Below are 27,419 nucleotides of genomic sequence, written 5' to 3'. Positions count from 1 at the left end.
GTGGTCTGCCATGTCCTCGCCATCATCGTCGTCGTCGTCCTCGTTTTCGTCGTCCAGCAGCGACGATTTCCTGCATGTGGGAGTCGCCGGCGTATTAGACGTGGCCAATCACTTTCATTTTGACCCACTGGAGAGCAGCGACTCGGATATTGCGGCCGGCGACGGCGAGCACGTGTTAATAAAGCAGGAGACGCACGGTACGATGCGGCGTCCGATCCGACGTGCGGCGCCGCATGCTCCGGCATGCGGCATACGATGATTCGGGACACATGGTGCGTGCATCCGAAAGATTGAACGGCGCGTAAGCTCCGCCCAGATCCAGCCCTCCAGCTCGACTTCAGAGCCACGTCGAGAAACGCAATATAAACAACTCTCCACAACACTGCGTCGCTTTACGCGAACACTGCCAATAACGTTATGCCCCTGCGAGTGACAGAACACTTCACGACGGCGCGTCGTCCACTGACGACTCCGCTAACAGCCAGCGATAGGGCAGGTAGGCCTAGCTAGGCAGACGCCGCGGCCGATGGCGCTTACGATCCAACCCGAGCTCGTCAAAGAGCGCTTATGTTTGCCAAAACAATTAACACTGTACACTTAGGTCGCCCGTAATGAAATACAATTGGTTTACTCGACGCAGTCGTTGCGAAGGGCAAACGTGCAAGCAAAGCGAGCAGCCTCGCTCAGACGGTCGGTGTGTGCTGTCTGCCCGCGAAATGCCCTCGCGTCGCGTCTCCTGATCTCGCCAGTAGCTTAGTCCTAGTGTACTAGGCGTTGCTTTGAATAACAGGCACACGTCGAGATAATTTTACTGAACTGGTAACTATTTCGTGTCGGAAACAAACTGCAGCAGGCAAGGAAAAAAAAAAACACTGCGAGAAACCGGCCAGCCAGCGCCGCCTCCGTGGAGGGAACGTCACATGCCAGCCGCGCTGTCATTGGCTGCGGCCAGACGACGGTGCGGTTGTCGGACGCGTCGGACGATGAAAATCTGCCCGGTTTGTCGCACGCCGGACGTCCGATCCGGCGCTTCGGCACGGCAAAACACCTCGATTCCGGCTGCCGTTCCGGCGCGTCGGACACCAAATCGGACCGTGTCAGGCCCCGTACACTCTCAAGTTCAACAAATGGCCACAGAGGGCGAAAAATCAATCGAGGCGCGTTTCAGCGTAAGCGCGCAAGTGGAGTTACTGTAATTTGGTCGAATACTTTAGTTTGTGCTTTCTCTGCTAGGGGCGCTAAACATGGTGAATTTTTTACTTTACACAAACCATTGACATAAACAATCGAGGTGTCTAAAGATGTTTTGTTACCTCAGGCAAATAGGCAGTTGATTTTTTTTAAAATTTGATTGTTGAAGCTGCTTTTTAGTCATAGCGTCAAGGTTTTTGTACTTGATTAACCACCGACAGCCGACAGCCTATTGGCATCGATGTGTTTCCTGGCCGTTGGCGTTCGAATACTACGGCGGTAAAACATTTTCGAAAGCATGCTGGTTTCGTCTGCGAGTCATTACATAGACTTGCTGTAAAGAGGTCTACTCTTGGCAAAAAATAGTGCCTCATTTTGTTTAGGCGTTGATTATCATGATGAATGCGGCGGAGGTTGAGGGAGTACGCTTGAAGGTACGTTTTTATGCCGTTGATCTCCATAACACCGTAAATACGCAAAGCGATGTCACAGAACACCCGATCATTGTGTGTTCTCCGTCATCGCTTGTTTGCTGTACGCCTACTAATTCTTCATTTCTTCAAGTGTTGTATCCTCCTTTTGTCCTTGTTCTCTTGTGCTTCACTTACAGTATGTCGTTCCGTCAGCTGTAATGCGCATTTGCAAAACCAATACGTTTGATAAGACGCAGTGGTTGTCATAATTTCACTATACATGTACTAAGCTGGCACATATATGGTTCAGATACAGATGCCTGTATGCGGACTTGCACGACGTTGATGCGGAGATTAGGATAATTATGACAGAGGCAGCTGACGGCCGTAAGCTGTTGCATTCCTTCCGCCAAACTACCCGGCCTGGTAGTGCTGTAAAGATGCTGTATAAAAGTGACACGCGGTGACAGGGAAATTATTATACTTAGCAGCCGACCGTACGTTTTGTTGCTTAGGTCTTCTTTCTGGTGCGTTTGTGCTACCCTTATTAATGAGCCATTTCTTGCCGATGTTCTTGACTATGTAACCGCGTTTGTGTGGATGCGTAGACGTGTGCTTTTTGTTGTACTTGTAAAATGCAAATAAAATATTTTCAGGCTTACTCAATCTTTGGTGTCGTGTGCGTTTATTCCAGTGGAGGCCATCGTGCCACCTGGAAACCGCATTTTGTCAGTAGCCCTACACGAAATGCAACAGCTGGAGCGCGGCGGCACAACTCGGCGTAACGGCGGCGTAATAAACGAAAAACAGCTCGGGATGCCCTTAAAAGTCAATTCAGAGTGTGCCTTAACTCGATATGACTCAGCGCTACATGTATTCTGCGCCTCGATCGTGCTCCCGCCAGTTTGGTTGCTGTGTGGCAAACGTAGCGCCTACTTAATATAGGCGCTACGTTTGCTACACAGCAACTAAACTGGCGGGAGCAAGATCGAGGCGCAGAAGCCAGAAACCCAGTAAAGCCACAGAACACCTGGTAAAGCGTGTGCAAAACCCCGTTTCCGTTTCCTGTTGTACAGCGCCACCCGTGGTCACATACTTTAGTTCACAACGCCACCGCTACGCTTATTTCCGTAGCACTGTGGAAGGTACAGTTTCCCTTCTCTAAGTTTGTATAGGTGTTCTGTGACCGTGTGTCTCCCGCTAACCCATGGCAGCCAACGAAAATTCGTGACGTAGCCACATGACGTAGCGTTTTCTTGGCTATTTACAGACCCGGGTGATGTCAATGTCGCGAGGTGCTCTGTTTTACGGTTGGCTGCGCGCACGTACTTTAAAATTGATTTTAAATATGTTCTAAGCGATATTCGCCGCTGATATTTTACACACGATGTGTGTGTGACCCACTAAATCGATCTCACAAGTTATCTCGACTTCAAATTTTTGTGTCAGTACTCCTTTAATAAAGCATGGGTACTACATCGCACGCCCCAGGCAGCGCTTCGGCGTCGCTGCACGGAACTACAGAGCGCGACACGTCGGGGGCCATAATTAGCCGCGCGAGGCGTTCGCTTCGTGCGAGCGAGCGTCCTTGGTGCTGACGGCGAGCGGCCAACGTCGCGCTGAAGCATCGAAAGAAGCGGAAGGGGGTGCGTGCAGATAAAAAGAGGAAATGGAAAATAGAAAAAGAAGAAAGATACATTGAGCGGCAATCAAGTGTCCGCAGACACGCGCACCCACCCGAGACGAGAGGCCGAGACCTCCGCGTGTTTGGGTAAGAGACGGCCGGTCACGTGACTGTACGCCTGCGACGTTCTTTAGTGTGCACAGCGGGATTCCGTGTAGCGGTACGGAGCAGGTTTCTTTTCTGTTGTGTTTCTTTTAGTTCGTTTCAGGTTTCGCCGGCAAAAGTCTGCTCCGAAAGAGGTGGCAGAGAAACGGTGTCTCCTGTTCCAGGCAAGGTGAGCCAGACGGAGTTATCCTCGTTTTCTTATAGCAACTCCGAGACTAGTTTTTTTGAGCTTCCCGCTCGTTTGTCCATCGTTTGTCCAGTAGCGTGTCCTAAACCAGTTCGTATCTTAAACTGCATAGTTTGAATAGGGGGAAAAAAAAAAATACGCCATCGGCGCCTTGCCCTTTAGCAGGCACCAGCTGCTGCGTAGACGCGGATTTGATTTTACAGTTGGTCAGCAACTGAAGTCGATCGTGTTATCGAACAATGCGGAGCGAAATATTGCAATCTCCGTGCGAAATGTGAGCACAAACGTAGCAGCAGTAAACGTTAAATCAGGTTTTAAGCATCTGGAATAGAAACGCAGGTGTACTTGTGGCATTTTGATCTCGTGCATTTCGCGCGGACTTTTTTTTCTTTAATTGCATTCTGCGTCTTCGTTGACAACTACCCGCTTAAGGGTTGCCGGCCCTTGCGTTACACAGCCTGCGAAGATGGGCGGGAATCAGCGGCTTGGGATAAAAACTGAACGAGCACGGCCGTCCCAAATCGGTCCTATCGCGAGCGCGCAGAATATGGCGCGTTCCTACACATGACGAAAAAGTGTCGCTCACTTCTAAATTACTTTTATCTCATGCAAGTGCGCAACATTCCTGTTGAAAATCCCGCATGCCTCACTAGGATATCAACTAGTTACATGTCATGACGTAGGTCCCCGTGTATTCTGGTCCTACAGGATCACTTGAGATTACGGCGTATGGAGCTTCCGCAGCATACAGTCAGTCAGTCAAGAACTTTATTGAGGTCCTGAGGGGTCTAAGCCGTTGGAGATCGCACGCGGCGAGCTCCTTGGGCCGAAACCGTAGGCGACGCCCAAGTCGGGACGGGAACGTGGTGACGCTCCGCCAGTTCTTGGGCCCTCTGGACGGCCTTGAATTGCAGTTTGAGGTCCGGGCTTTTGAGGGCTTCTTCCCATTCGGACTCACTGGAGAGAGGGCCCTCTGGTAACGCGGTACATTGCCAAAGCATGTGCGAGAGTGAGCAGTAGGGTTCAGGGCAGTCTGGGCAATTTGCCGGGATTTCTGAATTGTAGTGGCTTAATAGGCCTCGTGACGGATACGAGTCCGCAGCATACAGAGGTTTTTTTTTTCTCTGATGTCGTAGACAGCATTTGAATCTAGCGTAGCCAGCTGTTTCCGGACGCTCAAACGTAGCCGATATGCGCGTTGCCTGGAGACCAGAATGAGTAAAATGCCGACAAAAGGTGGACTAAGTTGCTCGACGAATGAAAATTTGCACAGTGTTGCGGTTTGCATTCGTATCGGCCACAGGGGTGGCAGTTGAATGCAGTACTGATGACGCTTTGCTCTGAGACTCCTCTTCAGTTGCACAAACTGATCGCGATACTTCTCCGGCAAAAAACGACGTGCCAAAACTATCGTCCTTGTGACTAACGCAGCGATGTACAGCGGTTACAACGTTTACGATCACCAAGGTTTAGGCGACAAAAACAGGAAGTGTATGATTAAGGAAGTGCGACGAAGGGTCTGTTATATATTTCTGTCTGCGAAAAGTGCAGGAACCCGTGCGATAGGCTTCTCTTTTCCTTTTTTTTGTTATTTTTGTCGGATACAAGCGCGCAAGTTGAAACTTTCGGAGACTTACTTCCCTCGTTCGGACATGTTGAATTATATTGACATTGCAGTATGAAGTTTTTATATAGGAGGGATATGTGGTGCTGGTGGATGATTGTTTTTTTTTTCTAGAGAAGTGGAGGCGGGGGGGGGGGGCGGAGTCACTCAGAACATTTTAGACCATTGTAGGCGCTGTTACGTATTCCGCGCACTTTCTTTGCGGCTTGGAAAAAAATTATGTAGCACCTATTGCGCAACAGAAAGCAGGATTGGGAGTTTTTCAGGATGGTTTCCAATTTTCTCAATGAGACCTTTTCTCTGAATATGTCATTTGAGAAATTCATTCATTAATAATAACTAATTATGGGATTAGGCGAAATACAAATAATTGTCTGACTTACTTGCTCCAAGCGACGGCAAACAACGTTATATTGGTTGTGTCCAGCTACGTAGCACTTGCATGTTTTTAAAATTTCGACACAAGTTACGTACACCCGGTATGCACGGGTTCGCACCAATTTTCTCATTATTCCGTGTCCATTTAAGCCGTTTGCCTCAAATAATTGGTCGTATATATGAACTATCTGTTAACTTTTTTTGCATTTGCTTTGACAGTCAATTCTGTTTGAGTCGGAAATTTGCTGAGACTTGCTGTATGCCTTGTACAGGGGCCCCGAATCTTTTTTTCAAGCGAGAATGTTTCTGCTTTTTGTTCGGGCCTTCGTACATTCTTATGGAAAATAAATTGAAAAGTTCAATCGAAATTGAAATTTATATCGGTACAATGTTAATTAAATGGTGCCTTCATGTGGGCGTAATGGACGAGGGGATGAGTCCGCATGTTGAGCCTGGGACGCCTACAGATAGATGTGAAGCCTTGTTCCATATAGCACAAGTCATCGCAACGTTTATAAGCAAGCCAGATTGTGCGTGTAACGCTGTCACGCACATGAGTGACAGCGTTAGTGTACGTGAGAGTGTACGCGAGCGGTAAGTGGAAGAATGCTCATGTACTCGGATTTAACTGTACGCTAAAGAACTATATGCAGGTGGGGAAAGTTCAGCCGGAGTCCCCCACTGCGGCCTGTTTCACGTAAAGCCGGGGTTGCTCCGGTATGCTTGACTCCATGATTTCATTTAGTTACGAGCTTAACTTCCGAGGCGCCAGGTTTTCTTCCAGCAGCGATATAGTATATGAAACTATATATTATATGTCCAGCAGTAGCCGCAGCTGCAGTTACAGGGCGTGACGCAATAGGCATGTTCCCCCCCCCCCCCCTCCCCCGCTCCACGCATCGAAATTTCTGTGCTGGTATGCGGTCTTTCCAGCTCTCCTCCCACCTTCTCCCCTCCCCGAAGCCCTGAAAATATTTATGCCTACGCCACTGCCCGGCTGTGTTTGAACGCGGCAGTAACTCCCGTCTGGACCGCTGAGCCTTGGTGGACGGAATTATCACGAGCGTGTTTTCCTGTTAGAGCGCCAGCTCTTCGCGTCCGTTCCCCATTCGAACGTCGGCGCTCCCGGCATAACCGAGCGAATGAGCACAGCGCAAGACGAGAGCGAACGCGGAGCGCAGCGGGAGATGAAAAAAAAGAAAGTGGCGAGAGAGAAGAGCCGCGAGGAGGAAAGTGGAAAGGAGGGTGCAGCGGGACCACGAGGCGGAAAGCGGAGGAGGGGATGGCGAAAGCGTGAGAAGAAAAGCGTAGTGCCGCGCACGGGGGGCCTTTGCGGCGATGGCTACCAGATGGCGCCTGATCAGCGCGCGTGGCCTGGGCCTGTCGGTGATGGCTTCTGTGGATCGCGCCCACGCGCTGGCCCCACGCGCTGCCTCTCGCGATTTCCACGTTAGCGAGGCGGTCGCGCCACACTTCGCTCCGTTTGCAACGTGCCGCGCGAGACCGGTTGTACGCGCCGGCCAATGTATAGCGAAAGGAAAACGTATAGACCGTTTCATCGGGCGAGGAGGATAGGGCGAGTCGAGAGCCTTTCCTCCTCTCTGGCTTGGGCGATCCGGCGCGGCGCTGCTCGAAAGTATTGCTGTCGCGTGCTGCGGAACGATTTCGAGACGGTTTAGATGGTACTTTGTGAAATGTACGCCATATCCGTTCATATAAGGTCGTCAGGGAAGCCTTTCGGTGCATCGGTAATTACAGTAGGCGGAAATATCTTTTGGGGGCGCAAAAATGTGACGCGCTTTATCAGCCGCGGTGTACGCACATTATCAGTCGTGGTGTGTGTATGTGTTGTGAACTATTTTGCTTATATCGGTTTTAATTCAACAAAGAAAACCGGTGTATCTTTATTAGCAGCATGAAATGGTAAATCTGCTCACTATCTGATAGCTTGGCGTAGGGAGTAAAAGAAAGCATAAGAGCGAACGCTCGTGCACGGACAACCTAAGGCAACCACGAAACCTCTAAGCGGCAGGCGCTATCAGATATTTGTGATGCACCGGCATCGTTCTCGCGCATTTCAAGTCTAGTAAGCTTCAAATTACCATGTGTCTACGCTAGCCTTCCTACATGAAGCCGATGGCGCTGCTCAACACAGCGATGACTGCGGTTTGTGAACCAGCACGATACCTATGTAAGCTGTGCGCTTCGGCATAGCTTTTTTGGTCTGCATATATATCCATAATATATGAGAGGGATCGCATGAGAAGAATGCGATGCCTATTTTTGAGGAAAAATTTCCGTAATACGTGTGAGTGCGTCGTAGAGAACAGAACGAACATAACCGAAAAAAAATTTCGGTTATCATCCGCTTTCTCGAAAAAGCAAGAGGAAGCGAGCTAACGCCGCAATAGGACCTCGCATAGTCACGCCGCACAAAGTTTATAAATATATAACCGCTGATGCCGTATGCTTGGACCATGCGGTATATAGAACAAAGATATATGTAATCCAGCACCTACCACTGCTTAGGGCGCTCGCACAGTTCGTAAACAGTCCCTTTGCTGGACAAGCTTAATTCTTATTGTAAGGCATGCTGCTATTACTTGCCAAAACTATTTTATTCAGGGGCGGAAACCTCATCAATCGAACTAGGTAGTCACGCAATGTAACATGCAGCGAACAGTTTAAACGCTTGTCAAAGTATAACGTCACAGCTCCTATCGTTGCAGAACGGTACCCACGCTGTTACGATCGTCGCGTATGTTTCATGGCTCCTAAACCGCAGCTTAGAAACAGAGTATAATACTGCAATAAGGTGACATTAGTGACTGGAACATTCAGAAATACACAATTGATCTCCGAGGCTGATTGTAGGCTCAAACATGCGCGCACACATCGCGCTGCGTGTTCCGTCCACCTCAACGCCAGCAGTAATTCCAGCCATGACGCCTTAAACCACTTCAGCACGTCTCACAGAACCATTTACCACGTAGAAGACGCACGTCATACTAAACAGACCGCACGACCGCGAAAACAAACGCCAGAACCTACCGCCGAGCGTATACCTGCCATGCAAAAGACTGCTTTCACCCAAGCCAGTATGGCGCAGCACATAGGCGGCACCACTGCGTTCACAATATGGCGGCGCCTACGAAAAAACGGTCTCCGCTCAAATTTCGCGTCAGGAAGTATCGTAATCGTCTTTGGTTTTTTTTTTTAGTGATAGAGAGCTTTTTTAAATGGCCTGTGGTGGATAGCATCGTTTTATTTCTTGAGCTGGATCGCTCGGAGATGCGGACGTTGCTTGTACAAGAAATGAAAATGTAATTCAATAAATAAAGTTAATTTGCAAAAAATTTGTCATTTACGATGTGGCAATTTGGCAATTACGGCAATGTGGCAATTATGGCAATTTACGCAGCGCAGTCGGTCAGTTCTCAAGGAATATGTGCTTGAAATTGATCCTCGGACTGACGCCAGTCTCGAGATAATATTTCCCAAAGAGGGAGACCAAATGCATTGGCGGTGCCGTTAATCTTGTGCTTTGACGCATAAAACTATTTTCTAGACGCATAAATGAAATGTATAAAACAGCAGTGTATTTTTACCGCAAGTTTAGCGGCGCATACCGCGAAACCCATATACCATCCGCGGGATTCGTTCCGAGTCGACGTGACCAGTAAACTCACCGGCTAAAATTCCTAGATTGTAATATGTGGCGTAAAGCAACTAGCAAGGTCAAAGGCGTGGCAGTTTGGGCGAGTTGGTATGTCATGACTGTTTTAGGCTAGTAGCGCAGCTCGGAAGAGCAAAGAAGGAAGGTGGTGGGGGTGATCAAAGGGAACGGAAAACAGAGTGAGCGGAGCATCGTAAGTATCGCCTTGTGATAGGCAGCGTTCCTATAGAAGATAACGCGGCCCTGCTTTTCACTTGGGAAACTCTCCCTGCCTAACGCTGGCGCTCGAGTGGCTCACTCCGAGTGGTGGGCGCGTGGAGATAAACGTTGGAATAACGTCGCACAGCGGTAAGCACACGGTCCGCTTCGGACGCGCAGCCCTTCAAAAAAAAAAGAAAGAAAAGAAAAGCCTATCTTTGAGGGACGCGGCATAGAGTTTCCTACAAAATTACTAGAGGGAACTCTGGCGCTGCAGTCGTTGTCCTACCATGGGAATGATGGGAAGTAAATGGATTTGTCTGATCTTCGTGCTTGTGGATTCAGACGTTCTTGTGGCTTTGTATATTACGCTATATAAATCTTATATTGTCGTATATTTCAGCGCAATCTATATTCTTCGAAGTGCAGAAGACGCCGGGAACGCGTACTATTGCTATTAATTGCAACGATTGAGCTTGTCCAGATGGTCAAATCGAAACGCACCAAGCGTCTCAAGGCACTGGCATGCCCGCGCTAAATTCATAAGTGCGTTTCATTCGCGTGTCGATTCCGTGGCTTAATGGTTTCAATATCAGGCTTCTGTACTAGAGTCCCTGTGTTCGAATCCTGCCGTCGGGCAATTTTAATGATGTTTATTTAATTATTCATTATGCAATAAACTGTTGGAAATGACGAGTTTACAAAGTCACAAAGCCGTTTGAAGCCAAAAGGATGAAGTTTAGGCAAATCCATGTACTTCCCATAATTCCCATGTTGGGACAACCGCTCCCATTGTAGCTCACGTAGACACTAGCGCCAGAGTTCCCTCTAGTAATTTTGTAGGAAACTCTATGGGACGCGGATCACATGCGCGGAACGCGTGGAACGCGAACACCGAGAGCGCGCATATGTGCCGCTCTCTCGTAACTTTAATGAATATATACTTTGTTTCTGAAAGATGTTTTATTCGTTCGTGATATCGCTTTCTTTTTTTTACTTTTTTCAGTCACACTACGGGGCAAAAGATAACGCAGTCGGGATGATAAACATACGGAGAATTTGTTTCGTTGTATCGTGCAGCAAGCAGCACGGCCTGTTGTAGAGCGGCGCAGAAATCGTACACCGATGAAACAAAAAACAAACGCCGAACGCGACGACTGGATCAACCGCGACACGAACAGAAAAAAAAAATGTGTTGAGGAATCAAAGTACAATGTGGACAGTTAATAAAAAAGACCAAGAAATTACATGTATGCGATTCAAGAATCAGTGAGTGAAGCAACCACGCGTCCCAATGCATTCGCGGAATCAAACGTTGAGACGTCAGCCGATAACGAATTTTATACTCCCTGAGTGTGCGTGGAAATTATGAGAACATAAACCGGCGTTCTCAGTTGTTTTATGGTTTTGGTAATTATTAATATATCATTATTCTTTAGTTTTTTTTGGCTTACAATTCGGAGAAATAGAGTAGCTGAGCCACTGTTTGCCTCGATCTTTTCACTGCAACCGGTTTATAACAGAACATATAACCTGCGGATAAATATCTCATTTATGTCTTGTCCCCTTGTTAATGTTAACAGGCAGACTCTACCTGCACGACAAATTACAGAGTGATGCTAGCTAATAACAAAAAAATCTATTATTAACTTTGTAATTGACTACCCGTGAGAACACGTCCCAATTAAAGAATTGAAGCCGCGAAGTAATAAAGTCACGACGTTCACCTATACCCAGAGGTTCGAGCAATGCGTTCTCAAATGTGTCGTAACATCTAGTCACACTGCAGCCAACCCTCGTCATCAAGATATATATACACACACATATATATATATATATATATATATATATATATATATATATATATATATATATATATATATATATATATATATATATATATACAGATATATATATATATATATATATATATATATATATATATATATATATATATATATATATATATATATATATATATATAACGTATTATCACCTTGTGATTTCTTTAGTCTCATTGTCTGTACGTTGGCTTCATATGATTTTGATATGTGACCTTAGCAGCAGCTGGGGTGGCGAAAGAATCCACCCTTTTTTTTATTTGCATTGGCCACTTCTTTAGCTCCTACTCACACGGGGCTCATTGTTTTCCCCCCTTCGAGCGATAAGTTGATCGGCCACGGCATTTTGATCATCCAGCCTGCGCCCGGCTTGTTTTCCTTCGAGTCAAACGTTATCGGTAACAGTGTTTCGAGAAGTCACGCACGCGCAGACACTGGCAACTTCCTGAGTGCATCTGAACTATAGAACTCGCCGCCCCCTCGACAACGACAAACACCCCCTTCGCGAACTTCGCGACTCGTGGTATGCCGGCGCGCTCGTTGCTTCGGCAGCAGCTGCGGCGGGCCGAGAGGACGTGCCTATAATTCTTCACATTCGCCACTTTCCAGGCTGGGGAAATTTCGCCGTTGCATTAACACCTCTGCTTCTCTGTGTCAACCTCTTGCTGCCCTGCTGCTTCCAGTGTGAGATTCTTACTTTTTAGCGTGTGTTATTTGTTTTTCAGTCTTAAGCACACGCTCGCACGGTTTCGTTCGAGCATGCCTCCTGACAGCGAAAGCGCATGTCTTGCCACGAGGGGCTGCCCGAGGCGGCTCACGTGTCGTGCATTCAGTGTAAGCATCCGTACCACATAGCGAAGTGCTCGGGTGTTAATTTGACCCCGTTTAGGGCTACATGGAAATGTCGGACGCGCACAACAACCGCTAGACGGAGCGATGGAATCCTTTAGCACATGCTCGCACGGTTTCGTTCGCTTGACAAGGATACAAATGCCTAACTAAGCGAGCAGAGGTGATTGAAAGGAGGTATGACGCTGAGGACGTGAGGCAACGTCGTTAGGTCGCAAATGAACTGGAGTGGCGAAATAGACGCCAAGATCGAGATACATGGACTGCCAAAATCGGACAGGGAAGACCTCCTAGAATGAGTTCTAATGAGAAGACCTGAATTAGCCGCTTACTCAATCATGGCATTGCGCATGATATCTGGAAAAAGCCCTGTAGTTATTGTCCGCTTCTTGCGGCAGTCTTTGACCGAGGCTATTGGCTTTTCGCGAGCAATGCTCCCGAGTCCTAGTTGAATTCGGTGTTTATCAGAGAAAATTTCACTCAGTCTAGTGAAGAACTGCTCTTGTCAGCTAAACGATGAGCCAAAGAAAGGCACTACACATATGTGTAGTACAATACCGGAAAAATTATTCTGCGAAAATACGGTCAGCCTATTGACGCCATAAGAAACCGGGTTGAACTAGAAAGTATCTGAATGCAGTGGTCCGTAATTTTAAGAGACTTCATCAGAATGAGCAGCTTTGGCAGCATAAGCCCATCTGGCCTGCATCCGCTTTCTGCGCAGTTTTCCTCGCCTCTCACACACTGCACTTGAGCACGCAATCATATCGGGGAGAGTATAATGAATTTAGCACTCTTTGAGAATCCTTCAACTTTCAGTTGTCATTTTGAATGATGACTGAAACGTGGTACTGTGATGACACGGAAGTCATGCATCTTGATGATTACAAATATTTTTTTTCAGCAGGAAGAACAAGCGAGGTGGCAGAACGCGTCTGTGTTTGAGCTTAAGTTGCAACTGCGCGTATATTTATGAACTGTCAATATTGAATGAAAATCACGAAGTGGTTCCCACAATATGTAAAAAAATGTCTGTATGGTTTGCTACAGACCCCTTGACGCCATTTGAGCCGTGTTCTTTACATTCCTGGACAATCTTTTTTCCTTTGTCAACCCGTAAACCGTAGTACTTGGAGGTGGCCTAAACACTGATATGCTCTCGAGCAATTCCAAAAAGAATATGTCCGTTTTGCTCGAATCGCACACGATGTCTGCCGTTATGCCTGCTCCTACGCGCATTACCGTAACTTGTGAGTCCATGATCGATCTATATTTATAACAAATATGACACATGACTGTGTACAGGCTGGCACGATTATAGTAGCTGTTAGTGATCACTCACCTATATGTTCTGTTGCTGACAGGCATTTGAAATCACCTAAAGAATGAATGCCAGAAATTATCGTTCCGCATATTTCTGCATGAAGACTTGTATCCAGGAGCCAAAGAGCATCAGCAAAGTGAGACGAGGTATTATCCTCCGCAGCACCTAACGAAGCCTATAATTTCTTCATAGATACATTCTGTTCCCTATATCACAAACACTTCCTATACAAAAAATAAAGCACCATAACCAAAAAGTGCGCGAGAAACAGGGATGACACCGGAACTACGAAGCATGGCACGTAGTAAAGAGAAACCTTACTATGTGTTCCTGAAAAATTGAGATCCTGATGCACTAAGAGAACTTAAACGCTATAGGAATGACCTTAACAAAACATTAAAGCCTGCTCAAAGTAACTACTTTGCATGTTTGTTTGACAGTGCAGTAGACTCGAAACTTGTGTGAAAGAAGCTTAATTCTATACTATCGTGTAGAGACATGAATTTCACTGTCGATGAGATGACTCTCGCCGACGAAACCTGCAATGGAAAAGCACCAGCTGATAAGTTCGTTGAGTACCACACTTCCCCGGTGGACAATAGCCCCCACGGCGATGATGTGCGCTATTTATCGCTACCGCTTGTGAAATCGAGCTGCCTTACTCCGACGAAGGGAACTGAAGAACGTAATGCGTTCGACAAGCCAAGAATGAGCGAGTCTGAAGATATCGAAGGCATAAAACTCCACTTTGCTCTGTTCTTGGCCTGATCATTCCGTATTTAACATACATTTATATCCTTCTCTTGGATCGCCTAAAAAATGCGAGGGTGACTGTTATACATAAAGGGCAGCTATAAAAACACGTTAGTGAACTACAGACCCGTATCAATTTTGCCAACACATTCAGAACCATTGAAAAAATAATGATTGCTAGACGAATGTCTAACTTCTGATATTTAGATTCTGTTAAATCACATTGCAGTACGGTTTCAGGTCTCGTAGATCTGCGGAAACCACCCTACTATATCAAAAATATTTATTGTTTAGCGACATTGCACAAAAATAAACCACCATTAGGCATATACCTGTAGACCTTTCATCGTATTTGACAGGATGAAAAATGAAACGTTGTAAGAAAAGTTTTCTCACTGTGGAACCCATTGAAATGCCTAAGCATTTATTAAAATCCACCTAGCCAAGCATCGCCGACATGTATATATCGGATAAGCACTTTCTTCACCAAAACGCCTTTACCATGGTAGAGCACGGTGAAGTATGCTAGGCCACCTGTTATTTATAACTTACGATAATGACATCGTAAGACATCGTAAGAACAACACTATTCATTACGTTATCTACGTGCATGATACTAGCTGATTCTTTATTAATACATATGGAAATCACCTTACGCATACCGCCACAGTAGGTTATGGAAAACTGCACACCCGTTCAATTAAAATCTGCTTACTGATCAACTCATCTAAAACCCAGGCGCTGGTCAATTAAAACCTGCTTACTGATCTAAAACTCAAGCGGCGCTTTTCAGGTTCGAACGGAAACTGAAATCTGAACTGAGATCGGGATGCCTTATAAAGCGAGATATAAGAAAGAAGAAGAAGCATGTGCTTGCTGCAGTAAAGCTAGGGCAACGGCGGAGCATGTTTTATTAGAATGTCAAGACGTCTACCCAGCGGTCGATGTAGGCACCACTGGCCTCCTTGACGCCCTTGGGTTCAGCGGGAGCAGTGGTAAAGCAAACATGTCCGCAATAGGCATTAGTAAGAGGCGTTTGGAGGATTGGTGGAAGAAAAGTAGGGAAACGACAAAAGACGGAGACGTACAAAAGCGCAGTTCGCAATAGGGGATCAGAAAATTTGGGCGTGGTACTTCATTGTGTGTTTTTTTTTTTATTGTTTAACCTAGGTAGGACATTAGGCAGCATAATAGCAAGAGCTTGGGGGCGCAACCCACCGCCCCGTTCCAAAGGGGACGCTCATGACATCCATCCATCATAACATCCATCCGGACACGTGTACGGCATCTCCTTCGTTGGTGCTCATTAATATTGAAATTATTTTTCTCCTCTTTTGCTAAAACGTTCCGCGAGTTCTTCGAGCACATCTTAGGAATGACAGTTCTTGCGCGAGCAGATGTTATGAGATGACCACTGCGCAAACTTCCAAGTTAGCCAAAGTCAAATTCCGCTAGGCACCCGTTCATTGGTACAGATCCCGCCGCATTTCGATGGGGGCGAAATGCAAAAACGCACGTGTACCGGGCATGAACCTGGTGCGCATTAAAGAAGCCCTGATCGGCAAAATGAATTCCAAGCCCCCACGGCGTGTCTTCGTAATCAGATCGCGGTTTCGTCACCTAAAACCCGGAATTTCTATTTTCCCACATGGCAATCTGTCTTCAGCTGCAAACTCATGTACCAAATATTTGTCCTCTTGAGATACTTCAAGTGAGGCAATTTACGGAACTTCGATATTGAGTTTGGTACAAAACTACACAGCTATAAACTCCTCGTTTCAGGTTTATTTTATGCATTCTGATTTTCGGTAATTTTCTCAAGGTTATAATGTCGTAAAACAAATTTTATCTTGCCAGTACCGGCATAATTCGCGTTTCGATCTCAGAAAACCAATTCAAGTTAGCTCAGCCACTGCGTTGTGAAAACGTGCCTGCTTTTTAGATGTACTTAAATTGGGCATTCGAGGGCTTTCAGGCTCAGTAAGATGTAGGCTTAAGAGGAAGCTTTAGCTCGGGCCCAACTCCGACGCGGCCTATTCAAATACATGTAAAACGCAAAAACATTTTTATGAGATAACCCCTGGACCGATTTTGATGACATTTGTTGCATTTGAAAGAGACACTTAAATTCTAGTGACTGTTGGAAGCGGAATTTCGATTTAGGGCTTGCATTTTCTTAAAACGATTTTCAAATATTTGACCGTTTGAAAAAAGTAGAAGCACGAAGTTTACAAATTCATAGATCTGCATAAAGAATTGATATCGTGGTTCAGTAAACGGCATCCATTAGATCATTCAAAGCGGACAAATTCAATATGTCATTTTACATCTTACGTGAATTTGTTACGTTGGTTACGACGGTTTTGCAAAAGTTGTATTTCCCTATGATTAAATTTTTTTATATTCATGTGTAACATATCAATTTTGTCCGCTTTAGATGTACTATTATATGCACTTCACAGAATTGTATTATCATTTTTAGTAGTTGAGTTACGGAGTTGTAAACTTGATAGTCTCGTTTTTTTGAAAATTTTCGATTTTCGCCAATTTTTAATAAAAAAGTTGCGACCTAACTAAAAAATTCGAAACCAACAGTCACTAGATTTTGAGTTTGTCTTTTAAATGCAACAAACCTCATCAAATTTGGTGCAGTGCTTGCCGAGAAAAACTAATTCTCCTTTTACATGTATTTAGATAGGAGCACTCGAGCTGAAGCTTCCTCTTAACTGCTACATCACACGTGATGGAGGTGCAATCACACGTCTGTAAGTAACATACTTTCAAATACTTGACGTCACAGTGATATATCAGCGCTAACGATTCTGCGCGAAAGAAAAAAAAGGTACAGTTTCGATTTCGTGTTCTCATCTAGTAATAAACGTCTCTGAACAATATTAATGAAATTATTACTTTCTAATTATTAATATTCATGCAAGCATGCACGAACATCACACAGAGCAACAAAAGCGGGCTAGCAGTTGTCTTCTAAAAGGAAACCACGCCTACCCGATCGCAGAGGAAGAAGAGGAGATAAAGCAAAAAAAAAAAGAAGGGGGGAGGGGCAACAACGCATCACACAGTCACACGCAGAGTACTAGCATTATGGACTAGAGTCTAGACCCGTGGTTGACAACAATTAAAGTGGATATTTGTGAACCTCATATCAAATTGGCGCACGACCCTTAGGAAACGAGATATCATTAAGCGTAGTTCGACCCAGATTAAGTTGTTGAAAGTTGCTGGCCAGCCCACAATCACATCCGGGGAACGTTGGGCACTCTGTCGAAAGAATACGTTATCACCTTAAATTGATTCAATCCTTCTCTCCAGTGTCTCATATAAGCGTCTTCGTCCACACTCTGCTGCGATGACTGATGAGGTCGCGGCCTTCCGAAATGATGTAGCGAAATTGGCCAGCCGTCAAAACTGGTTAGCCCAGTCGCAAGCGGTCGTCCCTGTACGCCGTAGTGGGAGCACTCGCAGAAATAAAACTGTTCGATGTTATTGTGTGTATGTGTGTGTGGGGGGGAACCGCAAGCGCTATACAGTTTCAGTGGCCATCGCAGCGTCACGTGAACTTATGAAGCGTAACGGGGGCGTTAACTGCAACCGGGGTTTTACGTGCGCATTCGCGTACCTTCGATGCGCTCGCATTAGTGAAACGTCCTCTAAAGTGCAGTGAAACACTGCGCGGGTCTCGCTCGATCTCCACGCTCGTTCACCGCTGCTGCCGCTATCGACACCGCTATCGCGGCTAAAAGTGTGGCGCTGGTCTGCGCAGGCCTTTCCCTGCAGTCCTCTCACCGTGTGCTGTCTCCCACCTTATCGATTCACGGTATCTCGCCCCGCAGGTGCGCCGACCCGCTTCTCCGACGAGAGACTCCCAGTAGCAGGTGGACATCGTCCGGACGCGGGAGCACTAGCTCGAGCCTGAGCGATGAAGGTGGAAGTGGCCAGCAAGCGCAAGAACATCCTGGGCGAGGGCCCTCACTGGGACGAGCGGAGCAGGACGCTCCTCTTCGACGATGCCCGCGGTCCCGAGGTGGTCCGCTACGATCCGCAGTCCAGGACCGAGACGGAGATCCTCAAGCTCGGTGGGGGGCTCTTCCTTCACCTTTTTTTTTTTCTTAGATACCATGTACTTTCATTCCAGACTACGGCGACCTCGATAAGGTGGCGCCCTTTGCCTAGAAAAAGAAATACTTCGAAAGCAATTGATGATAGGGTAGCAATTCGATGTATTCAAAACTATGTACAGCGGCATAGAACATGCGCGTCTGGTGCACTGTATTTTTCTCGAGAACTACAGGACATTGCGGGTTTAGTGCAGCTACCCGAGAATCGCGTAACTGTAACCCGCAATATTGTCTTACGTATAAACACTTCAGTACTCTTACAACATGCCTCCACTCAGTGCTCCACGTCGACTCGTGATGATGACAGCGATGACGGTCTATTGGCATACCCATTGAAACGGCGCTTGTGTTACTTGGTTATGATATATGTTCTCTTCATTCTGACATTTTTGTATTGATCTCTTTAATATTTTTGTTTCTTCCTCAATACTTCTCTATTTAACGTGCACCGCTACCTATGCCTTTAACGGATCCGGTCGTATCAGCATATTCCTTGCTTTTTTTCCATCAATACTCGAAATGTCTCTTGCTTACCTCGACTGACCGGTTGATGCTTGCGCCCACTTTAAATCCAGGCGCTTCTGGAAGGTGCACACTACGTACCGGTCTCACTGAGCGAATCCCTTCGCATTCCATTAGGATGTGCTGAGTGGTATTCGGAGTTTTGCTGCAGCATACACGTAGCTCAACTTGTTGCGAGTATTTGCTCCGGTACGTTTTTGTCCTTAGGCAACGAGCTCGAGCCTCAAATAGCAAGGCCTCTCCCTCTGTGTTATCGTACAGATTTACCCTTCTAATTTCTTTCTTGTGAATCTCCATGGTCCTTTTTGTTTCCATTCTTTGCATCCAATTCAATGTCTCTGTTCCTCTCACTTTCTTTGATTCCTGGTTTTCTACTTACACTTTCAATTACCTCGTACATGGTTGCCAAGTTTCTTGACCTTTTCCTCCATTCTCTGTCCACGCATTTAAGGTACAGATACATGTGCACTTTAACCGCACATTTATTTTCGTTATGTTCCTGAGTCTTTCTTCAGAACTAATCTTTTTCTGCGCTTCTCTGACTTCAAACGAGGCCCAACCCATGTCATAGTGCACTTCCTCATTTGCGGTTTTGCTGTGGGCTCCCAAAGCCAGTCGGCACACCTATCTTTGGTTAACTTCGAGCCCTGACGAGATATCCGATATTTAGCACAGAATCGCATTTGCGAACTTTATAGCCTTGGCACCATTACTACTTTCCAGATTCCACGCACCACCTCGTATTTATTGCGGCCCCAAGGTGCTCTGTGTTTCATTACTGCTGCATTCCGCTGCCCCTTTAATTTCAGATTTCCTTGGTGGTCGCCAAGTCGTGCTAATTAATGGCAGTGCCACCTCTCGACAAAAGCGGTCGCTACTCTGCACAGACGCTCCACAACAACAGTTGAGAAGCGCAGTGCCTTATTTATCAGAGGAGTGGCGCTGTGATTAACTCAGTGGAGTGGGGAAGGAGTTTCGAGTCGAGGATTGTCGAGAATGCACTGGATAAACTTACGCAGCAGGCAATGAAAGAAACCCTGCATCGTAAACATCCCTGAATCGTCCCTGCATCGTGAGCACGCTAACAGGGGTTTCAACCTCCGATTTCGAGACTTTTCGCGCTTCTCCCATACACACGGCACTATCTAATTCATAGTATAATTGCAATTTCGTTTTTAGCATAGTTCGCTCCGCTATTGTCTCGGCCACGAGACGCACGGGCGGTTCGTTCGTATTAGTATATATGAAGTGCAGAATTTTAATGTGCTTTCGTATGTTCGGGTTGTTTTCGTCGAAATAGGTTATCAAAAATTTCCTGCGCTGAGATACGGTGCAACTGGAAGAATTGGTAATTCGTAGCAAATTTGCAAAAAGCGTCGTATGAATGAGACATCGACAAAAAAAAAACAGGGTGCAATAATCGCGGCGCCCTGTATGTTATGTCTGTTTCGATCTTTTCGTGTGTCTTACGTAACGCGCTTTTGCTAGTTTAGTATAGGTTTAGTCTTCGTTTCCTTGAGAATGTATTCAAATCTTCGTTTAACGCTTAACTATTAACTAATCCCGAACATATATATATATATATATATATATATATATATATATATATATATATATATATATATATATATATATATATATATATATATATAGTGATGTCACGAGGAACTACAGAGCGAGAATTTCAAGACCGGATGTCATTTTTTCGGGAAAATTTTTCGCCTATTATACGAAGGTTCCGCTCGCGGAAATGTTGACGATTCTGGTATTACAGAGGTCTTGTTTACTGACCCAGCTTAACCTATAGTGTTCCCTTTTAGTGGCCCTCTTATTTCTGTCACCCTGGTGCTGGCCGGGGTTGTCATATCGCAGATCGTACAGCACACAACACCACCGCTGTTTCGGAAGGAAGTGCTCTTTTTTTATCGATCGCATTTCCTGGATGTGGAGTTCGTAGACACCGGAAAGGCCGTGTGCTCGAGAATAATAATAAAAAAAGGCAAATCTCTCCACTCAATTTCTCATAACGACTGATGGTGATTATACACATTTTATCTTTTTCAAATACTGTAACCTAAAGACAGGACCCTAATGAAGAGATAACCGTAAAGCTGTGTACATTCAATAATCCTTTCAGGGCGTTTGTTTTTAACGTCAGCAGCATTTTCGGAAACCGCATTGGGCATATATGCGACAAATCTACGCAATAAGATTTGTTAATCGAAGAGACGGACATGACTGACACCGGAAATCAAAATACGTAATCAACTAAGTACCAAAACCTAGCTAATCGACTTTCTAATTGTTAGTTTAGCATGCATATCGCAACATACGAATCCAAACAAGGCATTTCACAAGGCACGCCCCCTTGTAACGAATATTAAAGCTAGCGAATCCAGTTCCGAGATAGGCGGTGTCAAACTAGCACTAATAACGCACCCTTGTTCCACTTACCCTTTTTAAGAAAACACCTTTTCATTCACTGAAGCACAGAAATTACTGGAACGCTTGTGCAATTCGTCGAAAAGTTTGGGAATGAATTTCAGGAAACTCGCTTCATCATCAGAACTATTCCAAGTGGATGCGACTTTCGAAGACACCAGCTAAAATTCATATACTATTGCAAAGGTGCCATATAGTATTCAGTTCAAAACTTAATTCCTAAAATTTGTTAATTACGAAATTATTCCTTTTGATTTCTCGTGCAAGTAATGTCTGCGTCTATAAGTAATACATCTCAAGAAGTATAATAGAGCTACATACCACTGCTTATTTTAAAAAAAAGAATACCGTGTAAAAGAAAAAGAAACGCCCCGAAGAATGATACGGGATTCTGAAGAAAAACAAAGCGTATGCTTTCATTTAAAAAATAAATAAAACTTTACGTGCCAGAACCATGCTATGACTACAAGGCAAGCTGTAGGTGTCGACCGCTGATTACTTTTGACGACTTGGGCAGCTTTAACGTGCACCTAAGTTTAAGTACACGAGCGTTATGTTGCATTGCGCCCCCATGGAAATTTCGACCGCCGAGGCCGAGATCTTGGCAGCGCGAGCTTCCATAAAAGCCCACATGACTGTACAATGTTACGGTGCAAGGCGTATGGGTTTTGCAAAAAGGAATGGGATATTACGCAGAGGGCAGCAACGAGTACAGAACAATGCAACATACATACTAGAGTTCGTGAAAAAAAATGTAAGACTGGAGGCCTTTTTTCTATGTTCCAACGATGGCAGGTCGATGGTATCCTTAATGGTTTAAATACTTGACGCTTTGAAAACTGTTTTGTTGGGAACATAACTGTTTTATTTTTGTTGGGCATCCAATTCGTTCCCCATGTATGAATTGTGAGGGGGAATCCTTATATAAATGAAGCGTATTATAATTTTGAATGTGTGATAGTGGTACGTACGCAAGCAATTTGATGTCTTAGGGTACAACATTTGAGCTATACTTATACTGGTTGCTTGCCTGCTCGCAGACTACGAGATTGGCAACCTGATACCGTACGCCGAGGACAACCGGAAGCTGATGGTGTGCATGGGCAACGGCGTTTACAAGGTGGACCTCGACACCAAACAAAAGACGCTGCTGGCCGAGATGCTGGACAAGGACTCCGCCGTACCTACGCGCATCAATGACGGCAAGTGCGACGCTGTGGGACGTCTCTGGGCCGGTGAGTGCGAGCGCTGTATGGACTGGTTCTTTGCAAATGGAGGCCCTGATAATGGTATCATCATCGTCGTCGTCGTCGTCGTCGTCGTCATCGTCAGCCTATATTTATGGCCGCGCTGCCACAGGTCAGCGATCTCCAATTACCGATGTCTTGCGCTAGCTCGTGCCAACTTGCACGTCCTCATTTCCTAACTTCATCGCACCGTCTAATTCTCTGCCTTCCTCGACTGCGCTTCCCTTCCGTTGGCACTTGTTCTGTAACTCTGAAGCCTTGGTAACATAGTTTCCTGCAAATATCACTAGAAAGAATTTGGGCGCTAGCGCCTGCAGGAACTCGAGCAATGGTGGTTGTCAGCACGGGAATGATGGGCGGCAATGCATTGATTTGCCTAAACTGCGTGTTTGTGGCTTCAAACGACTATGCAACTTTGCAAGTTGTTCAGATGTAAGAAAACGTTGCGCTGCAACATTTTTCAGAAAAGGATTGCACATGTGTACTGAGTTTTCTGTGCTTATAAAAGTATCAGTGATCGGAAATTTAGAAATACAAAGCCTAAAGCGTCCCAAGCACGTTCTCAAACACAATAAGAAAGATGGGAGAAATCCATGTACGAACAATCATGCCTGCTGAGCTATCTCAGTGCATCATTCTCCACAAGTAAATTTTGTAGGAAACTCTGCCCGTAGATCACCACTCAGCCTCTAGACTTGATGCAGGGGTACGTTTATGCAGGTCAATTACTTACAGGGGACCCTGATCATGAGAAGGAAACTTACAGAAGAATAAAAATTAGTTGGAGGGCATACGGCAGGCATTACCAAATCCTGATTGGAAGCATACCAATGTCGTTGAAAAAAAAGTATACAAACATCGCATTCTACGGGTGCTAACATATGGGGCGGAAACTTGGAGACTGAAAAAGAAGCTCGAGAACAAGTTAGGGACCGCGAAAAGAGCGATGGAACGAAAAATGTTAGGCGTAACTTTAGGAGACAGGAAGAGAGCGGTGTGGATCAGAGAGCAAACGGGAATAGACGATACTCTAATTGACATTGACAGAAAGAAGTGGAGGTGGGTATAGGTCATGCAATGCGTAGTTCGATAACCGGTGGACCATTAGGGTTACAGAATGGGTGTCAAGGTAAGAGAAGCGTAGTGAAGGAAGGCAGAAAATTAGGTAGGGTAATGAAATTATTAAATTCACTGGTGCAAGTTGGAATAAGCTAGCGCAAGACAGGCGTAATTGTCGATCGCTAGCAGAGGCCTTCGTCCTGCGGTGAACATACAAATAGTCAGATGATAATGATGCCTATAGAAAGCTTCTGGTCTTGACCACTCATTGTGAGGCACGATGTAGTATATAGCATAACAAACGGTCGGGCGAGCTGGAGTGAGTGCCAAAAGGTAGCGATGTCCTGCTACCACGTGACCACCTTTAGTGTCATCACATCACGACATGGAAGAAACTAAGCCGAAACTTAGCGTAAAAAAAACTATTACATTAAATTATTTACGGAACTCTTAGTTTTGCCAGTATTTTCTTCCTAAGGTTCAGACGTCCCGGACCTTCGCTCAACGCTAAAAATGAAGCGTCGAAAACGTCGCGTCAGTAACCCTTTGAAACTAAGTGCCATTCCAGGCGTAGTGAGTTCTCACAACTCATTCCGTTGTCTATTGCGTACTCGCACTCTCAATGTCACCATTTATGGCTACACTTGAAAGATACATTTATGGATTATACCGAAGTCATTCTGCGTAAAAAGCACACCTGTTAACGTTTTTTTTTACTTTTATTTTTGGTCGTGAGACCACTCGATGCCTGATGTTGAAGGTTCTACTCGTGTGCTTGCTGCTCACTGCTGTAAGGGCTAGCGGTGGCTCACACTGCAAAGCTAAATCACATAAAGATAGATGCCAACAAGCCCTATTGTATTCACTTCTGTGAACTTTGTTGCTCTTGTTGTTTGTTGCTTCTTTGTTGCTCAAACGAAACCAGTCGAATGGAGCGCAAATGTAGTATCCGCCGTAGACAAACTATGCGTGTGTGAAGGAAAAAATAAAAGCGCGCGTGGTGTCTTGCTTCGTCCTCCGCATAGGTGAGCAAACGAACTTCCCCCCCAAGGCCCGGCCTCGCCTCAGCCTCCAATCACGACCTCACTCAACTTCACTCACTGAGACTTCATCTGAGTTACTATAGCGGCTACCAGTGATCAAATGGCTCGTTTAAACAGCATTGTCGAGGAGAACTTATTTGTTGTGTGCCTTACATGGCACGGGTTCGTCCAAGACGAACTCATCGAGGTCGAGCCCTCAAATTCAGCCTCACTTCGTCAAATCTGGCAGTGGAACGCGCATCTCACACATCTCGCACAGAAACGGAAGAGCGATAACAGTGATATTTCGGTGAAGGAGATCACGGGCGAAAACTGATGCAGATGCCTGACAATCCATAAGGATCAGTGGCGCCACACTGACGTCACCGGCGCCATCTTTCAGGCGCGATATCAAACAGAAAAAACGAAGGGCTGGGGGTAGGGTTTGACTTAGGCCGTTCTCTGTAATTAATCAACCTCTTCCCGTCAAACACCTACCGATACAACTTCGAAAAGCTATATTACTAGTCTGAATGGTTTGTTTCTAATTACCACATTATTTTGACGTCACGTGACTCTGATTGCGCGGAACGCAATTTGCAGCTCGCCCATGGGGCCGCGTTGATATTGTCATATTCCAGGTACGATGCCCATGGAAGTTGACATCGAGGGTATGGTCCAGGGGAAGAACAACTTCTGGTCTTACTCCAAGGGACAACTGAAGCACAAACTCGACAAGATTTCCCTCTCCAACGGAATCACGTGGACGGCCGACAACAAGACGATGTTCTACAACGACTCCGTGCCCGGGAAGGTCTTCGCTTTCGACTTCGACCTCGCGTCCGGTGATATAAGTGAGTGTGCTTTCTTGAGCTTGGCTTACGAGAAGCGACTTGATTCTATGGAACTGAGTAGTTTATACGGCAGGCTTATACATACAACGCGCAGGTCCGCAACATCGAAAGCAAAGTTCGTTCTTAAAAATCAGAACCACGTGTAAAGAATTTTTGCATTTAAAACATGGCGAGCTACGTTCAGGGACAATTATAGTAGGACGTTTGCTGCGAACCTGAATATCCGACTTTATACATGAGCTGTAAATGACGTCAGCTTTTTCTCTTTTCTGCTTTTTAAGCTTTGCAATGAGTAAACATGAGTGTTACCTATCATACTGTAACATATTATGAGCCTTGTGGGGCCTTGTATGAGCCTTGTATATATATATATAAATATATATATATATATATATATATATATATATATATATATATATATATATACATATATATATATATATATATATATATATATATATATATATATATATATATATATATATATATATTACTGTACCTGCTCTAGTGTAAATGACGGTCTGTTCCGAACAATCGTCAGTAGCACTTCTCTACTCCAGGAGGCAGGGCGTATGTCGAGCGAGGTCCTCAACAACACTTTGAAATGTGGTGAACGTGGTTTCAACGATAGATCCAGGACCTCAGAGGCGCGACGTAACGTTAGCGCATTTCTCTCGCATTTACCTTTCAATCGTCACTGAATTCTTTATTTTTATGTACCATGCATTTTCCTGAGGGCTACGATATGACTGTAATATGTCTGCTGTTTGTTAGTTGTTTATTGCATATGAACGAAAAACCTAAGCTCTAGTGACTGTTGAAAGTCGGTTTTTGATTTAGTTTGTCTGTATTTATCGAAATTGTTCACAATGCAAAATTTCAGAACTCGGAAATATGAAATTTACAACTCTGTAACTCAGTCGTGAAAAACATCACAATTCTGTAAATTGCACGTAACGATACATATAAAGCGGCGTCAGAGTTGGGCCCGAAATAAAGCTTCTTTTTAGGAGCATTTGGAAATGAAATATTATAGAAGGGGCGAGGGAATTCACGTCAAGTTCTACTAAATGCAAAACACTATAATTTTGCCGTTACTGTAACGGCATGGTTCCTTCGTCTGGGGTATAATTTCTAAAGTACCCGTCATGACAGTTACCAATTCTAAGTACTTACGTCCTATTGTTTCTAAAAATCTGGACTGGTGTAGGCATCCAACTAACGTGATCTCGCCGGGTAAGGAGCCTTTGGTTATTTAAAACGTCACCTACGAAACGCACCAAAGCACGTGAAATTACCAGCTCACGAGAGACTAACGCGACCCGAACTAAGAATACGTACGCATAGAGCCCTCACTAAATTTGCGTGACTAACGCACATGAAGTCTTTCAGAATTGCGCCAACTGATTTATTATCCCTTCTGTCTCCTATGGCACCAACCGATCTAAAAGGCATTCTCGCACGAGGTGGATTTGGTATTGTGTGTGTGATTTGCATACTGATAAGCTATAGCAGTAAAACGGGGACTGAAAACCCTTCCCAGTTGCCGTTTTAGTGCTAGCTATAGCTTATCATCAGTGTACTAATGTTATCACAGTGTACATAATCGCGCCCTACACAGCTCGTCACCGTCTATTAGATTCTCTCGCACGAGCAATTCATTAAGCATAAATCGTCCGCGCGCGCGCCGTTGCTCCTGCATATTTTTTTTTTCTTCTTGAACAACCAAAGACTGGATCGACACTGCTTATACACTCTAAGTTTACACCCTTTGGAGTGCCCCTTCTGCCACAGAACGATAATCGTCACATGCCTTGATGCGTTTCCTTTCTTAAAAACGCCGCGCCCGCGGCTTTCCTATCGGTGAATGCTATCATGCTGATAGGATTCGTTACTGGAAAGTACCGGGCTCGC

At 45.4% G+C, this 27,419-nt stretch overlaps 1 protein-coding gene across 3 annotated transcripts in view; it reads left to right on the top strand.

Moving 5' to 3' along the window:
• The first annotated feature begins 3,301 nt into the window (after positions 1–3,301).
• Positions 3,302–27,419, top strand: part of LOC135913653 (regucalcin-like) — a 30,856-nt gene continuing 6,738 nt past the window's right edge. Inside the window, exons 1-5 of one of the 3 annotated variants that reach the window (XM_065446197.2) lie at positions 3,302–3,375; positions 3,487–3,562; positions 18,075–18,317; positions 22,364–22,558; positions 25,293–25,505. In XM_065446197.2, coding sequence (XP_065302269.1) covers positions 18,161–18,317; positions 22,364–22,558; positions 25,293–25,505 — 565 coding nt within the window. In that variant the 5' untranslated portion in view covers positions 3,302–3,375; positions 3,487–3,562; positions 18,075–18,160. Of the gene's footprint in view, positions 3,376–3,410; positions 3,563–11,830; positions 11,982–18,074; positions 18,318–22,363; positions 22,559–25,292; positions 25,506–27,419 lie in introns of those variants that run through there. The other 2 variants (XM_070541140.1, XM_065446198.2) reach the window with 2 other exon arrangements.

The sequence above is a fragment of the Dermacentor albipictus genome, chromosome 6 (assembly GCF_038994185.2).
Source record: "Dermacentor albipictus isolate Rhodes 1998 colony chromosome 6, USDA_Dalb.pri_finalv2, whole genome shotgun sequence".
Taxonomy (NCBI): domain Eukaryota; kingdom Metazoa; phylum Arthropoda; class Arachnida; order Ixodida; family Ixodidae; genus Dermacentor; species Dermacentor albipictus.
The sequence above is the reverse complement of the archived record's forward strand: the minus strand, read 5'-3'. Positions and strand labels throughout refer to the sequence as shown.